General features: G+C 40.6%; 1 protein-coding gene across 1 annotated transcript in view; it reads right to left on the bottom strand.

The window, feature by feature from the left end:
• slc9a7 (solute carrier family 9 member 7) overlaps window positions 1–14,881 on the bottom strand; it is a 33,348-nt gene extending 18,467 nt beyond the window's left edge. The window contains 12 exon segments of the mRNA XM_012861143.3: window positions 676–829; window positions 914–1,025; window positions 1,130–1,243; window positions 1,621–1,709; window positions 4,454–4,559; window positions 4,667–4,808; window positions 6,046–6,151; window positions 6,263–6,375; window positions 6,482–6,558; window positions 9,586–9,663; window positions 9,742–9,944; window positions 14,528–14,881. Of these exon segments, the coding sequence (XP_012716597.2) occupies window positions 676–829; window positions 914–1,025; window positions 1,130–1,243; window positions 1,621–1,709; window positions 4,454–4,559; window positions 4,667–4,808; window positions 6,046–6,151; window positions 6,263–6,375; window positions 6,482–6,558; window positions 9,586–9,663; window positions 9,742–9,944; window positions 14,528–14,765 (1,532 nt within the window). The 5' untranslated portion in view covers window positions 14,766–14,881.
• Window positions 14,882–17,985: the final 3,104 nt, after the last annotated feature.

Below are 17,985 nucleotides of genomic sequence, written 5' to 3'. Positions count from 1 at the left end.
CCTCCTGATGGCAGCAGACATCTGCAACACTGACTCACAGGGCATGTTTAAATCCCACCGCAGAATCCGTCTTTTTAAATTTCAATTTATTAAACTTCAATTTATTATGACTAATGTCTTTTGCCACTTTGTTAACTCTTTTGGAAGTCTTTTTCTCTAAAGTCTTCCTATTATACTTATTCTATTGTGTTTTTTTATTCTTTTTCTGGGGTTTTAAATGGCACTAGTGGCTTGCTTTTTTATAAAGAAGGCTGACATGAAAGAGTGTTTGAGAGAGGGGGGAAAGAGATGCGGTAAAACACATCAAGCTGGAATTGAATTTATTTCTATTCTGTTATTTCTATGATTTATGTCTTGTCTCAATTATGCAGGGTTACCTTGAGTGAAAGGTGGAGACAAAAAAAAGGCATTATTATTATTATTATTATTATTATTAATATTATTATTATTTAGCGCCAAATCATGATACATGTCATCTTATTATTATTTTTTTATTTTTTATTATTATTTTAAAGCAAACTACTTGAAGTTTTAATGGTCTTTAGAGTTCTCTTGAGCAGCTAAACGTGCTAATTAGTTAACCTTTGAGACATATGCAGAATATCACGCGGCCCTAAAAACGTTTTTTGTTTTTTTTATTAAAAAGTCTTGTTATTTCAAGAGAATATCCGTCACCTGATGTGCAGCCAGGAAAGCATGGGTGTGGTTCCCCCACCGAACACCCAGACCGTGAAGAAGACAATAAGCAGCGTAGTGGTAAACATCATCTGCCGGGCGTAGGTGGCAGTGTCCCGGATGGCTAAGGCAAATGCCATCGCCCCGCGTAATCCTGGAAAGACAGCCAACGCAAAAGTGTTACACAATCTATTGAGATTAGCCATAATTGTTTAAATCTTTTGCTTTAATTTGGTACCTGCAAACATCATCATGTGCTGAATGTTTCCCCTGATCTTGTCTCTTCGACCGAGGTTGAGGAGGAAGGACAGCGGGTAAATGTTGAGACCTCTGGCAATAAATATGGCCATCTGACACGGGACGGTTAAGAGGTTTGATGTAGAGCATTTCCAAGATTTAGATATCATTTCTTATGCTTATTAGGATTTTTGTTGCCAGGGAATTCAAAGGATACAAAAGCTCCAATAATGAAGATTGGGCTGAAAATGTGCTTCTGGAACGTGAACAGAGCCAAGCCCATGTATGAGAAGATGAAATTCTCAGCCAGGAAGTGAAGAACCTCAAAGAGCTGTGAATTAAAGTACAATTTTAGTCTTTTCACTTGGAAATCATAGTAAAACATTCACACAACGAGCTTTAAAGACCGACTTCTGTATGAGGAGTGTGACTTTCTTCGAAACAGACTAAGAGCCAGCCTGTACGCTGATGGAAAAGTGTCACGCTGCATGCTGTTTACATGCTAATCTGCAACCTGGCCGCAAGACCGAGCCCCCCTCTGGGAAACCGGGCAGTCGTGTCGGGACAGATGTCCTCGGACAGCACCGATTAAGGTCACAGCGGGCTGATCGTGGCGCCATCTGGTACGAGCACCCTGTTCAGACTGGCGGGGCAGGGGAGGGGGTTCAAAATGAAGGGGGCTGCATGAGGGAGGCGGCCAGATGCTACCTGCTTGGTGCGTTTTGTGGACTCCTCAGAGAGATTGTTGTACGTGTAGTGAGCCTGCGTGATGCCGCAGAACAGCACGGCCACGACACCTGTTGGAAAAAAAAAACACACGTGTTACATGGAATTCAATCCACATGCTGCATTACTGGAGAGTTTTAAACACACAATGGTATTTATCTATACGTTGAAAAAAAATGTCTAAGTTCTTTTGCCTCTTCTCTGCCTTAAAAATCACAAATTACGCTGACGTTCTTTTGAAATCATTTAATAATCTTGCAGTGTTACATTTTAATTTTAGTGCTGAAGTACCTCATGTTAAAATTAACATATTAGCTAGCAGAGGAAGGCACCATCTTGGTAAGGTGCAGTGAAAATGAATAGCAAATTTAAAAAAGAAAACAAAGGGCGTGCTTTGGTAGAGCAGCGGTTAGCGCACACGACCCATATACGGGGGCCTTAGTCCTCGAAGTGGCCGACCCGGGTTTGAATCCAAGCTGTGGCCTTTTGCCGGATGTCTCCCCCCTGTCAGCCCACTGTACAAAAAAAAAATGAGCCACTAGTGCTGTAAAAACTTCAACAACTTTTCTTTTTTTTTAAATAAACGAAAGTAATTAAACTTAAAGACTTTCTGGAAAACAAAGATGTACAAAGACATGAGCCTTGTGAACTGGATGATTTTATGCTGGACCGGTCTTAACTGATGATCAAAAAGAAAGAAAATCTGATATTTTTTTCCAACTACCTGAACACATCATACAGCCAATAACACGTCGGTGTGAAAACTTTGATCGAGGGAAGACAATTCACAGTTACCTATTCTTTGTATTTGCAAAATGTTTAAAATGAAGTCAGAAGAACCAAATGAGGGTTAAGAAAGCTTCTAGAAAGGAAATAGAGAGATCTGTCATACTACCTGCTACTTTTAAACAGACAGGTGATGTCAGCAGATAAGAGTAAGGCTGACGATATTACTAAAAAGCTGCTCCGTTTTATCCTTTTGAGTCCAAAACTCAAAATCTGTTGTGGAACTATGAGTGATGTCCAATAGAGTGCTACAAACTCAGTGACAGTATGGTGCTACATGCTCAACAGAAAATACACGCAGGGGTTCAATAAAGCTAGTTGTGCTACAAGCTAAAAGAAATAAAAAATTTTTTTTAAAAAAGCTACAAATTATTTCAGTGCCATTGTAATGAGGATTGTGTTTTTGGTTTTGAAGTATTCGGGATACTTTGTTTAGGCGTAGAGCTGTGCAACACAGACTGCTCTCTCACACACACACACAGTATGATATCACCCCTGCTCATAATACAAGTTATAAATGATTGATCTCAGAATGGTTGCTGTATCGGTATAAGAAATGACAAACTTATTTTCACACATCTGGAGGTAAAGCAGAGCCTTTATCTCTCAAATAATAGGTTACACCCATGCTATGTATTTTCAATAAGTCTGGTAGGGGGAAACAATATTTTGAGATTAAAAATAGGTATAATTGTTCCTGTTGAAAGAGTAAATGAGATGTGCTGTAATTCTTTACAGCAGAGTCCGTCCCGTAACTGAAGATTTTCTTGCTTTTGTGAAGTTACTGTACAGTGAGTGAGAGAGAAAAAACATCCACAACTTAGTCCTGTTCCTTTTTTTTTGTTTTCTTTAAAACAATGAACACTTCATTGTAAAAAAAAAAATAAATAAAAAATAGCTTCAATTTATACTCCAATTTTCTAAAGCTTTGACCCTTTGTAACAAAAACATAAAAAAATAGTTACAAAACTTGGCCACAGAATGTCTGGCCAGTGACATCTGTACTAAAAAGAACTGGTTAGCAGAGCCTTTTCATAAAGTTTTATAACTCCAGAACTCTTTTCACTGAATTTATTGGGGAAAACCCCTACTGATAATTAATATATTGATCAACAAATGTAGCTGGGGAAGTTTCTACATAGTAACCTTCTAGATAACTGAAAAATGTGTACCAAAGCCATCATTTCTTGTGTATAATTTGACAAGTCATATACAGCACAAACCATATTCGCTTTGCAAGATATTTTTCATATTGTTTATCCAGGGTCCCAATATCTTTACCATTTGAAAATAAACAATTCCAGATTAACATTTTTTTCTCTCTTCGCCTATTTTTATATAATACAATGAAGAGCAAAAACGATCTTGTAGGATTTTAAACATGGAAACACTCAAACACTTCAAAATGTGATGAATAGGCGTTTAAGTTTTTTTTTTCCTCTCTTTTCTTTTCTGTATTTACTTTGATCAGATCTTTTTTGAAAGATGTAGAACACTCTAGGATTATGAATTTGGACTGATTATCCTACAGTAAGGCACATGTTAGGCTCTGGGATCCTCTTGTGGAAGAAAAAAAAACCCAGAGTAATTTTTGAATTTAGATGGTTTAGATGCCAAACCATGCTTTGTTTTGTATCGAACGACTGTAACAAACGAGTTTAGTTTAAAACCCTGATCTAAAGTGGTCCATAGGCAAAAAAAAAAAAAGGTGTATGATATTAACCTTTTTGGATCATTAAATGATTGCACAGTTATCCGTGCATCCTGTAATTTTCTAAAAGAACAAAGATGACGAATAAAGTGGAAATAAAATGCTATGTCATGTTGCAAATCAGCGATAACGGAAACAATTCAAGTATAAAATACACTGAATAATGTTACTTCATAAAGTCTAATTTTTATGTTTTTGATCAGTGCTGAATTTTATTTTCAGTGTTCTTTTTTAGACTTGGAAATTGGCCAAATCAAATACCAGACTTTTAAAATTTTTTTTTACAGATTTAAATTAATTTAAAGCAAGATGGCTCACCGGTGAACCCGCAGGCCTCCGCTAGCAGGAAGGTGCTCCAGGACATGAGGAAGAAGAGGGCCGTCTCCAGCAGAGGGAAGCAGTGCAACTTGGTGAACTTGGTGACGTAGACTCAAGTTAAAGACCAACAAGGTTTTGCATTTTCACCAACAACACTCATTAGGAACAATATGACTCAGGCTCTTAGAAATGAGTGCACACAGGGAAGGATATGAGAGCCGTGAAGACACCCGTGGCTGCCCCCATCACAAAGGAGCCGCTGAAAATCCCCAGGAAAATTCCCACCGATTTAAAAAAGGCAGAGGCATCAAACATGTGTGTATTTGCACCAGCGGGTTGGTAGGCCATGATGGAGCTGCGATGTAAAAAAAAAACAGCACACACAGCAGTTTTGTTATGCTGGTATAGGTCAAAATCACAACCGTTTAAATGATCGACATTCATTTTGGTAACTCAGAGCTTGTGATAAATTTTACCCACGTGTCGTTAAAAAACAAACAAAAAAAACTGATTAACTAAATTGAGCATTTTAACAATCTCCAATTTACAAGTGACTCACAACTTCCACTAGAGGGAGGTAAAGTGCTGCTGCATGGCAAGTATGAGCAGCAGCACAAAGGGGCAGGTTTCACAAATAGGTGAAAAATTCAACAACGACTTGAAAACCATCCTGGTAGAAACCTGTATTGGTTGAATCACTAAAAAGACCTGAAATGGATTTTGGCACAAGGCTTTAAAGAGGCTGAATATTCAGGAGTTATCCCCATCACAGCACTGATGATATTAGGTCAACACGCTAAATGCATCTATTTTATGTTTAGGTGCTGCTCAAAGAGAAACATCATGTTTGAAAAAGAAGGGAACTTCTACCTGGAAGGTGGTTATTTTTGTTAATAAAGACAATTTAATTTGCAAGGCAAATAGGGACCAAACCTATTGAGGTACTTGGGCTTCACCTGCCATGATGACGGCAGTTCCACTGTAGTGAAGAAACAACTTAACCAGAAAGCAAAGCTATAAATTACATGCCTGTCTATGTTACGACGGGCATGAGATAGCTATTGTGCCTGAGGAACGCAATCCAGGATTTTCTGGGTACATCTCACGGGTAGGAGACCCTGGGGAGGACCCAGAACCTTACTGGGGGGTCTGGAGATCCCTTTAAGAATCAGCTTTCTCCTGAAGATAGCTAGGGGATGTTATTGGGGAGAGGGGCAGACATGTTTCTCTCTTGGAGCCATTATGTTTATGACATAATCTTGGGTGATGGATAGAATAATGAAGGGATGGAACATCACTTTTGGCAACATAGATTTTTATAAAGCAAAATGACGAGTCACAGCTAATCACGCAGACTGATGCAGCCCACAGCCTCGGCCATCATGACCTTGGGTCGCTACACAGACAATGTTTGGCGGCAGCAAAATGCCTTTTCTGAAAGTGTAGCTGCTTTTTATCTGCTAACATAACATTGTATCCGATGAATATAAATACTAAGCTTGACCTGAAACCTCTAAGCAGTGGAAATCTAACAATCAGACTAAAAAAAAAAAAAGGAAATAAAGGGAACATGACTTAAAAACATGACTTACGAGGACAGCACAATGGCCACAGCATCGTTCATAACACTCTCTCCGAACAGCAGAGCATAGAGATCCCCATCGGCATGGAGCTCATTGAATATGGCCAATACAGTCACTATAAGCAGAGATAAATAATAATTAAAACTAAAATACTAATTTAAACAAATACCTACATGCACAGACTATTCACAGCTGTATTGCCTCTGTCATTACTCGTAGGTTGTACCTGGGTCCGTGGCCGAGATTATGGCCCCAAAGAAAAGGCAGTCAGTGTAGTAGAACTTATCAGTCAGCTGTCCGACCGCCCTCATCAGCTTCACCACGCCGTACATCAGATTCCTGGGGCAAGCAGTAAAGAGTCTTTCAGCTAATCAGCTTGGGAACGCAGAAACAAAGAGGATATCCCATTTCAGACAAGTGTGAGGAGAAGAAAGGAGAGCCTCACCCAATAACAAAGCATGAGATTGCAGTGCCGAGAAAGGCATAGGTAATGATGGAGCCCAGATTCCTGAAGAAGTGTCTCTGAAAAGGGGACAAAAAGACAATATGACAAGTATATTTCATTGATTTATGAACAAGGCTGAGAAAAAAAAAAACTCAATTCCTGAAAAAACACTGATCATGCTGCCTTCCAGCACTGAATCCTGAAAGGTCACTGACTGCCGTGGCTCATACAGAAAAACAAACACACATCCAGCTGCTTTTGGAACAAACAAGCTGTTTTTGTGTTACTTTGCCCGCGAAAAGTAACACAAAAACAGCTGACTCAGATTTTTTTTTTTTTTTTTCCCCAAACAGGAAATTTCTTTTCCTCTGTAGCCTAGTGGTCACATCTATCAAAATGAATTGTTGACATTCTGCAGATCAGTGACGACCCAGTTCAGGAACATCAAGCCAAATCTGCCAATCAATTAGAGCCATGAGTGGCATTGGTGGTTTAAATGTTCCTTAAAATAAAGAAAAAACAACAACAACAACAACAAAAATCCTACTTATGCCTGGTAAAAGAGAAGCTCTTCGAGTTGAAATCCCCCCCCCCCTCCTCCTCCTCCATTTCCTGAGGACTTTCATTTGACTCAGCAAATTCCAGATTGCAGCACACTTCCAAAAAAACAAAACCTCTCCGCATCCACAGTTTTGTGACCTACAAAGCTCTGTTAAGTTCAATTTCTAATAACAAAATAATAACATTTTGAGTTTGGGAAGTTAAATAACTAATGCTCCTCTAACATGTCATCACTTCATAGTGTCATTTCAATGGTTTTAAATAAAACTCACTTCTAAAACACATTTCATGTTTTTCAACGAATTATTCACAAAAGGCATTATCTTGAAGGAAAACCAGCTAAACACCATTTGTAAATGTAACTATTTGGTCATCTTAATGAAGGCTAGCTATGATAGATAGCTAGCCCTCACTCTTCTGGCTTTTCTTGTTGTTGTCTTCAGACAGAATCCAATTCTTAGGCACTCAAAGGCAGATAAAGAATTTTAAATATCTGCTAGTTCCTGAGGTGCTTGAAAATGTAAATTAAAGTACTTTTAGATTAGGCTATACAAGCTTAAACTGGCCCCACACAAACCAATGATACCATCATGACTGTCGGGGTGTGGGTTGGATTCAAATGGAAGATCCCTGAAGTCAGAATGCTGACTTGAAAGGCTGGAGGCCCTCACCAAATATGGCTGCCAATAGTTGCCAATCGAAAATCCTTGTACAAAACTAATTATTTTGTTCCATCCCTCTATCAAGAAGAGTCTATTGTCGTTATGCAATGGGGAGATTGTTGAACAACCCAATCAAGCAACCCTTAAAAAAAAGAAAAAGAGACCAGTTACAGTTTATATACTGATGTTTTAAAAAACAATGTATAACCCATATACGGAGGCCTTTGTGTTTGAAACCACATTCCCGGGTTCAACTCCAGGCCATGGACCTTTTCCGCATGTCTTCCTACCCTATCTCGGCCTCCCTCCCTGTCAGCCTCCTTTCAATAAAGGCCACTAGTACCACAAAAAAAGTAAAAGTTCATGTTTCCAAGCCGTGAAAAAGTTCCACTGTTCCTTTAAAAATCGGTATAAGGTGCCAGAATGACCATAGTTTTCTTTGGCTGCATGGAGGACAACTCAGGGTTCTCCTACCTCACCTGGTGCTTTGCACTGTCAATCAAATGTCTTAAATAGTCTCCTACACTTTTGCTGCAGACCAGAAAGATGAATTTCGCTGTTTGGAAATATTTCTGGTTGCAGAAACACCAACAGCCAAGGTGTGCAAAGTAAACAGCCATCACTCTTAAACCAGGTAACACTACTGCATCAGGAATGGGTACTTCTGCTGTAAGGTCACCATCTGATTTTATTATATCCAAGGATAAACTGACCATCTGCTAATTAAACTTCTGTGCTCTCTGTCTCCTAGTGGGCAGATAACACCTTGCCTTGTTGTCAGATTGTAGTTCATGCCATTAGTTTCCCTTTTGGTTACAAGCATTCAGCATCCTGAGGTGAGAGAAGTGGCAAAAAAAACATTAAAAAAAATAGAGTAATATTGAATAATTCTATTATTGGGACGTTGCTTGGATATTGTGGACATTATAGTATCAATTGATGTGACGCCACCTGTCAATCAACTTTAGAGGCTTGTCAGTAACTGACCAATCAGCGATTGTAATTTGTCCCAAAGTGAAATGCCCTTTAGCCGCAGGGGGCTCCAAAACCCTTAAAGTGTACCTCAGTCCAGTATGCCATCAGGATTCTGCCAAAAGTGCGCACACGCAATAAATACTCATACGAGCAGTTTTAGTTCATACAGACGCTTGTAAACTACTCCTCACAAGCATTGGCGGCATAGTCCAGGAGAGTAGCACACAGACAGTACCACATGAGACGCAGCTCATGTGGTACTGTCTGTAGATCACGTCATCCAATGCCCAAAAAAGAAAAGGCAGATTTGTAATAGTTCAACTAGACTATAGTTATTTTGCAAGCTACATGTTGGTTGACAAGCAGGTCTAAACGAAAAGCAATTGGATCCTGTACTTACATTCCTGGTATGCCTTTTTGTTTCAAACGTCTGCTGTTGTTTCTCATTGTTATAACACAGAGAGAATCTTATACTGGCCCAAGCCTGGTTCCACTGTAGCTGTAAATTGTGGACAGCTCTTAAGTAGTTTACAAAAATGTATCCCGTCACTACAGGGAAAACATCAGCAAATAAAATCCAAAGCCAACTACCACTCTCCAAATAAATTTCTGTAACATCAAAGGCAAAAGCAAAAACAGTTTCTGTCGTCAGCTGTTTTTCTGACAGCAAAAGTGTCAGAGAGGAAACGAAAGACATCTGCTCTCGACATCCCTTCAAAAAGGACGCGTATGTTGACTACTCTGTCTGGCCAACGCCATGTTGTCTTTGCAAACCATCTGTCCAATGAAACCCTGCGTCAGCAGACGCTTCAGCCGCACTCCACAACGCCAGCTCATGTTACTGCGTCGCTTCGCTTCATCTCAGAAGCAGCCACAAGTGCTGGCTTTCACATGACAATGTCTTACCTTCTTCAGACTGTACCCAGCGTGGAAAATAATCGGAGGGAGCAAGATGTTAAAGAAAACCTCGGGGTCAAAGGTCACCTAGAGGAGACACGAGGTTTACGGTTAACAGGATAAAAGTAGCAGAATGCAGAACAGATGGCCGATTCTTTCCCTTACCTGGCGCAGCATGTCATTCTGCTCCACGTTGTGAATCTCTCGGATGTTGATCTCCCCTTTGTATGTGTACTCGAAGAACTTGCCACTGACATTAAGCAGCAGGGTGCTGGAAGGTCCTTGCTTCAGCGAGCATTTCGTAGGAGTCTTGTTGTGGTAGCTGGTGGCAGGAATGCCGTAACGCAGGATCACACCGACCAGCAAACCTGACGAATCAAGCCAGAACAATGGCAGAGGGATTTAACATTTGCTATGTTGTATTTAGAGTGCTTTAGAAATAAATATGCTACGGTATCATAATCTCTGCCACTATATTAGTCACAATTTTCTAGTGCTGGGTTTTGTCACATGTTGCAATATCCTGCTGGAAACTGCCACGAGAATACGGTTACACTGTGGACACATGTGGAAGGATATGGTCAGCAACGATTTTCAGGAAGGTTGCAGGATTGAAAAGATGCTCAGTTGGCAAAAGAGGCTCCAGAAAACATCCCCACATCATTACCCCAACACCGGCCTGAACTGTGGAAGGCAGGACAGATCCATGCTTTTTAATGCCGATGACGCCGTATTCTGACCTTACCATGTGAATGTTGATACAAAAAAATTCAGACACCCAAGACCAGGCGATTTCCAATTTGTTAATGTCCAATCTAGATGTGCCTGTGTGAATTGTAGCACGTTTCCTATTCTTAGCCAACAGGAGTGGCACCCAGAGATCCTCATATTCTGCATTTAGATGGTATTCTCCAAATCCTTGTTTGTAATAATAGGGCATTTGAGCCACTGTTGCGCTTTTTCTTTTTTTTTTTTTTTTTTTTTTTAAAATCATCTCAAACCAGTTTTTCACCATTGTCTAACAACCTCTGTTCCGACATTAATGAATGGGTTGGATAAGAGTCTTGCCCTACCAGGCCACATTCGAAGTCAATTAAACCCGTGTTGTTCCCCATTCCAAGTCACAGGTTGAAATCCAGCCAGTTGTCCCTCCCATCTACACGCAGAAATGCTTCAGAGTTCCTGTTGCTCTGTGTAAACAAGCCGTTTCGAACTGCGTATACTAAAGTGGAAAGTGAGGGTGATTCTTTGTGCATTTCTGGTTTATGAGCAGACTGGATCAAGTTGCAGCACACAAAGAGCAGCAGAGTTGAAGAAAAATGAGGAGCTGATGGGTAGAATCTGGCGGAGAGAGTTGGAGTCAAGCAGAAAGTGATGAGAGAGGCACTTAGGGGAGCATAAATCCTATGATCAGACATGAGTTATCTACTGGAGACCTGGCAGAGTAAACCTGTCATCTCGGGGCTTACCCGTTCACTCTGCCACCAGGTTAAATACGAACATCACACTCTGGCTTTGGCCTCACCACACAAGCACACATGTACAAAGCGGTTTCATGCAGACTCCGAATCAAACCACCTGTTGTTTCACTTCCAGTAAGAAAAAAAAAATGATGCTTAGATTACAGAGACAGGGAATTTTAGGTTCTTTCCATAGAGCTGGACAAGAAAGTACCGTAAAAACATTAAGTACCATGAACAAACAAGCGTTTCTGTTTAGGCTGTTCTTTATGCAGCTAATCGGGGCTTTCGCCTACTACAGAATAATCCTTCTGATCTTACAGTGCATTGCTCAGCTTCCCCAAGAGAAGTGAATCGCACAACAGCACGACTGCTGCACATTGTTTGTGCTTTTTTTTTTTTTTTTTTTTTTTAAAACAGCAGCCAAGTGTTTGAATGGAGAAGTATTGCAGAGCTGTGCTATTAGTTTTCTGTCTTGGACAGTCAGGCTAAAATGTCCCACTGGAGCACACAAAAAAATAAATAAATCAAAGTCTGCACTTTTTCCCCTGACGAGAGATCTCTAGTTAATGAGTGACATTAGCGGTCCCTACAACTGGACTGTCTGGGTTCTGTTTCGAAAGTCCTGCAGCAGAACATGTAGCTGACCCACTGCGCAGCTGTATTCTTCACACAGCATGGCCAGACCAACACGAATGATACAGATTTGTGTCCGATCATGATCAGACAAACGTTTTCTTCTCTGAAACAGAAGAAACAGATTTTTGTTTCCGTAACTTTAGGCAGTGAAGTGGAAAAAGCACAAGACCCCTCAAAGAGCATCAGTTATTGTGTCTGTGTCCCCAACAGAAATAAAAAAAAAAAAACAATATTCGCATGTCTCAGTGAAACAACATATTACAAGAGTTTTATTTTGCCAAATCAGCATATGCATTGTTACAGAGATGAAAACACAAAATAGAAAATAAGCGCATTAATATAAAGTGCATAATATTAACAGCAGTTGATTATTTGTCAGGATCTAATGCAGGAGTCTGGTGCTTCTGCTTTTAACGTTGGAAACAGAATAAGGACAGCCCAATGACCCTGCCTCTATGACAATTGGAGTAATTTTGCTTCCTAATATCGTTTGGTTTAAACTACCAAACATTACTTGCATTTTGTACTCAAGTAGAGGCACACGAAAAGTTTTGAGGAGTATGCGATTAGTATCGAAGGGAGCAATATGTTGTTATGGATCATCTACCCTACGTCTATACCCCCTTACCAGTGCAGGGTCGTATGGGGGCTGGTGCCTATGTCCAGCAGTCCTTAGAGTGATTAAAATCCATTAAAGCTATTTTAATTCTCACTAACTGCATTTGGTGCATTTTTCCCATTTTAATTCTCACTAACTGCATTTGGTGCATTTTTCCCCATTTTAATGGGGTTTCATGGGACAAAAACACAGGACTCCATAATCTGATTCAGAGCAGCTCCAAGACAGAAGCCAGACAAGGAGACGCTTAGCCCCCTAAAAGTATCAGGGGACCCTCAGGGCTAGGACTGTCCCACAAATCTGGTTTAAAGACAAGTGATGCACAAGAGATACATCAGTGGTCGCTGTGCAAAATAAATAAATTATTGGGATCCTTAATATCCAAAATAAAAAATATTCTGTTTTTTCTGTTGTTTTGGAAGTAGGCTCGCCTATTTTTTTTAGCCGCATATTTCTGCATGATATGACCACCTAAACTGCAGAAGTATCAACTTATATTTTAATTAAACAGGATTATTTCCCCAAAATGATTTGCATTAATTGAAACAACCCAAGATGGGGAATGGAGACCAAGGGGCATTCTGTTCAATAATTTCCATGATCTTCTCGGCCAGTATAAACTCCTGAAGCCACAAGAGAAATTTAGTACAAACAAACTGGTATTTTTAAGAGCACACATTTTATTATAGATAAGTAGGTGTGGGCAAGATTACTCATTATGGTAACCAGTGAGAAAGTCTACCACAGTTTTGTTAAAGTTACGATTTAAAATCCATACATTTTTCGTCAGACTGTTCCTACTGTTTAGAAGTCTTCTTTTGAGACACAGCTCTCCTCCACAAATGTTGCAGCAATAGTTATCTTTTCCTGCTTTGAAAAATGTATTGTGGTGAAAAAACAAAACAAAAAGACCGTCAGATGGTGTGGAAATAAAAAGGAGCACAGACTTCTTGTAATGTTAATGCAGCGTTTAAAACCAACTGATAAACTACAACTGACATGCATGCCTGGCTGCAGGCGGGCTGGCTGAAGCAGATAGCCTCACTAACTAACCAGCCAATATCAACTTCTTAATACTGTCTTACTCTAAAAAGATTAGAACTGCAAAAAATTCTAATTAGGCTGTAAAATGAGCAACCCCCCCCCCCCAAAAAAAAACACAAGCTTGTCTTACTGTCAGAATCTTCTATTGACCCAACCACACTGTGAATTGAATAGGATTCAAACAACATTCATTTGGTTCTAATGTCTGTAAATGTACTGTAGTGCAAGACAAATAACTTTCCAGTCATAAATTCTAATAATGGTTTTAATCCCTAATGATTGATCGCATCTGGAAAAATCTCAAACCAAGCTTTGATCAAGACACCATACTCAGAACCGGCTCTGATCTCATAATAGTTTTTTATTTATGCATTTTGTGGTTGTTTTTTTGCTTATTGAGGGATATTTTTGCAAGCATGTCATATTTTTTTATATACACGTCATAAGAACCATGGTCCATTAATCACTTATAGATGTTTAACCATTTGTGAAAAGTAGATAACTATTTTCAAACAGTAAAGCTCCACCTCTAAACTAAACCTTGACCACAAACGCTTCAGATGCATGTTTGTTTCATACCTTTCCTAATTGTGTGCGTTTCAATGAATGTCACATCGCCACAAACGAGCCTGACATCATGCATACGTAAATTCTGCCACGTTTATCAGAAGCTTTTTAGAAATGACAACGACAAAAGATTAAAAGGGGGGAAAAAAGAATCATGCATACAAGACAAAAACTTAAAGTTGATGCGTGGATACCTGACAATCCACCCGTTGTAATTTGCATCTCTGACTGAAACCTGTGCGGGCAGGGTTTAAAAAAAAAAAAAAACTGAACTCCAGCCCGGCGGCCCACATCCTCCTAATTGCGCCCCTGGTGATACCACAAGTGAACTGAGTTATGTTTGTGAGTGAGTCAGGGAGAGAGCTGTGTTTGCAGCAGTGCTGTGGTTGCAGCAGTGCTGAGCAGCTGAAAGCATCTTCTAGAAATTAGCACGAGCCCAGCCAATTAGAGGCAATCTGAGCGCGTGGGTGCATTTTTTTTTTTGCTTGGACCCCGCAGGTCCAATCTCCTCATCAGGGGACACTGAATCACGCAAACCCCCGGCGGGGAGGCGGCGGCAGCTGCAGGAGCAGAGCCCGTGTCTGTGTGCGTGCGTGCGTGCGAGTCATTTCCACATCCTCACCGTAAATCATTGCCAGCCCGGTTTCGTGCAGGAAGCGAACCCGTCTGTGCTTGAACAGCCAAATGGTGAGAATGGTGAGCGTCAGCAGCGAGATGAATGTCAGCAAATTGACGCTGTCCTGTCGGTGACTTTCCTCTGCCTCCTTCTCGGTTACAAGTTCCTCCACCATTCCGCCGTCCTCCGCCTTGAGTCCCGACACCGCGCTCAGTAAGAGCCAGAGCAGCATCCTCGGCGCCATCGTGCTCCGGTGCTGCGTACCGGGGAGCGTCGGTGGCTTTAGGATGAGGCTGCCGAGAGGAGCGCACGCAGCAACCTCTTTGCCATGTCACAGCTGGAAGAACAGCGCACACTCAGCGCAGCCAAGTGGAGACACGGCCCATCGCTCACAGACCGAGGAGCTCAACCTTTTAAAGGTACACGCCACGATGCAACGCAGGCAGACCTTCTAGCACCAGGCTTGACGAAGCTCTGCCCTGACTGTGGCGGAGAGACCACCTGCGCACCAAGTCAGCCAACCAGCGGACTGCAAGCTACTGAGTCACTGCTCTGAGATTTTGATGATTGTGCAACTCGGAGGTCACTCCTCTCGAAAACAGGAAATTTTAACCGTCGCTGCCTGCGCAAAAGAGAAGTAGAATCAGATGTGCTGTCGGGGAGATCTGGAGCGGGGGGGATGTTGGGAAGGGTTGAGCGCGCAGGGGGAGTGGCATTGAAACACTACGCAGTGATCAGCGTTGCTTATGATGGCAGGAAATCAAAGCGTTCAGTGGAGAAATGGACTTTAGACAGGGGCGGTTCTTGCATGAACGCTGCCCCGGGCAAGCTCCTCCTTCTCCACCTAATGGTGTGGCAAATATTTCAAGGGGGAAGACTGTGATGAGAGGAGATTTATTTATTTTAGTAAGAATCAGATATTGTTTTTACGGATATTTCACAAATTCAAATAGTTTTCAATAACCCGTCATCTGTGCATAATTTTAGTCCAAATTCGAGATGTAGTTTTAATCTTAATCCCAAAAACAATAATAATAATAATAATGGTTTCTTTCTTGTGTATTCACCTACAGCATAAAAAATATATGATTTTCAGAATGCATGGAGTTTTTGATCAGTTTACCCAAAAAGTAGTTGGGTAGACGCATACTGACTCCGAGCATCTCAAATAAATAAATAAATAAATAAAGTGAATGTTGCTTTTTGTTCTAATCATTGTAGGAAAAAAAAAGGAATAAAACATAGGGGACTTTGGGATGGTATACACAAAAGGATATTGGTCAAATTCAGTCCCATTATTATATTGTGCAACTAAGTTCACTTGTTACAAAACTGTGCAGTGGAGTGGCCCAAAGGGGAACCGGCTGCACTAGAAGCAGTCCTAGTAAACAGTAATTTCCTAAAAAGTTCTCTGCTGAAGCCTGTGCAAAATCTGGTCTGACCAAAGGGAACTTAGTGTATACTGGGTTTGTCAACTTTTACCTGGAACTGCAAAGGTATGACCGGATCACCGAGGATGTTTGCCCATGGCTATGTGCCCTTTCAGACTGAGGGTTTAATGAACCTGTTCACCTTAAAGAGCCCAGAGCACTGTTGTGCCATTACGCACTGTTTTAAGTTATTTAATGTTTAATAAATAACTCTTGTTCTGTTAGGTATTGTCTGGTGAATATCAGCCCAAAGAGCTGATATTCACAGGACAATAGTTGAAATGAACGATTCGAGCACTAGCATTCTTTTAACAGCAAACTCTGCACACATATAAAATAAAGGAGTGACGACTTCTCTTCAAGTTCAAGAGTTTATTAATGGAAATAAAAATTAACAACCAAATAATGCTGTTTATCTGAATTAACATTATATTTCCATCAACAAATTATCTCTACTAGGCTAGTGGAACTTAACTAAAACTAATAAGCAAAATTAAGATAAAAAGAAGCTAAGAAACTATGTACACACAAAAGAAACAAAAAGGACAAAATAGTTGAAAACCATCATCAGAATGATTCAGTGAATCCTGGTTCACTGCAGATCCAATTTAGAGAACTAAAGTTCATCTTAAAGAATGTGGAATGAGATCAAATTAGCTTAATTTAGAACATTTAGTATGTTCAACCCATTCACAATGCAAACCATGAGTTAAACAAAACATTTGAGAGAATAACATTTTAATGATTTGCTCTGTAAAATTGGCAACATTTGGAACACTTGATTTTATTAATGCAAGGATCCTCCGGGAAGCTAAGGGCGCTATAGCGATTGGTCGCCCAATGGGCTAACCCTAAAGTTATACCAAACGGCATTAAATCAACATTAATCTTCCCTATTAATGATGCACAAATGCTCATAACATTATCGAATGATGGCAGAGTGCAATGAAAACAAACATTATTTTGAAAACGAACCATAGTTGCGTGGTAGCTGTAATCTATTAAGAGGGCTAGTGGACTTTCAGCACTAATTTAAAAAAAACTTTTAAGGTCTATTTTGTGGTAATAGGCAGACCGAATATCCCATTGATGTAAAAAGCCCTTATGGATATAAAGTTTGTTATGACCGTAAATCACTCTCAAACACGTCAGCAAAACTTGGTTTTCTAGAATGCTAACAGAAGCTAGCTTGTTAGCTCGGTCAAGTTCGTTTTGGTTTCCTTATATAGGACATTTTTGACCAATCTGTATAATCTGACCCAATCTGTATAATATGATTGAACTTGATTTTGTAAAGTGCCTTGAGATTACATGTTTCATGATTTGGCGCTATATAAATAAAATTGAATTGAATTAAATTGAAGCAGTCAAAAACACATTAAGTAAACCATTCTAAACTTCCCCTGTTTATTTCTTTGCCAAATCTCTGCTGTTATCTCTGGTTGTGATGACTGGTTGTCCGGTTGCCGTGAATTACTCCAAGGTAAAGCTTATTGTCTGGTTGTGGCGACCAGGCAGCCAGGGTGACAGCAGCTCGGGCCGGCTGGTCTGCGAATTTCCGGCCTGGGATCAAAAGGGTCATTCCTGGATCTCCGGTAGTCTGCGTTCAGCCTGTAAGGGGGGGGGGGGGGGGGGGGGGTCGCAGCGTGGGCACCCTGCAGGATAATGGCTTTGCTCCCGGGTCAGCTTTCTCCAGCACAGCTTAGACATGCCAACACTGATTTGATTATGATGTTAGTTTCACAGAAAGCAGACTTTACTCAGCTTGGTCGACCCTGCTTGTGAGTCTCTGAGCCCATTCGGACCCAGGTGGCTGTCTCTCCATTGCTGCTGTTGAGGAACAACGTGCGAAAGAGGGTGATAAACCTGGGTAGCAAGTCTTTATACAGTGACCCCCCCTGCTGTGAGAGGCAGTCCCCTGGGGGCATGTAAAAGTCTCATGTTTCAGAAGGTTTAAACTTTAGTCTGATTTTATTCCCCATGGCTTGATTGCACAACAGCACTCAGAAAGACGAAATCAGATGCAGCCCAAAA

This window comes from Fundulus heteroclitus, chromosome 9, assembly GCF_011125445.2.
Source record: "Fundulus heteroclitus isolate FHET01 chromosome 9, MU-UCD_Fhet_4.1, whole genome shotgun sequence".
NCBI classification, from domain to species: Eukaryota; Metazoa; Chordata; class Actinopteri; order Cyprinodontiformes; family Fundulidae; genus Fundulus; species Fundulus heteroclitus.
Note: the sequence above shows the minus strand (reverse complement) of the source record. Positions and strands in the feature narration are given on the sequence as shown.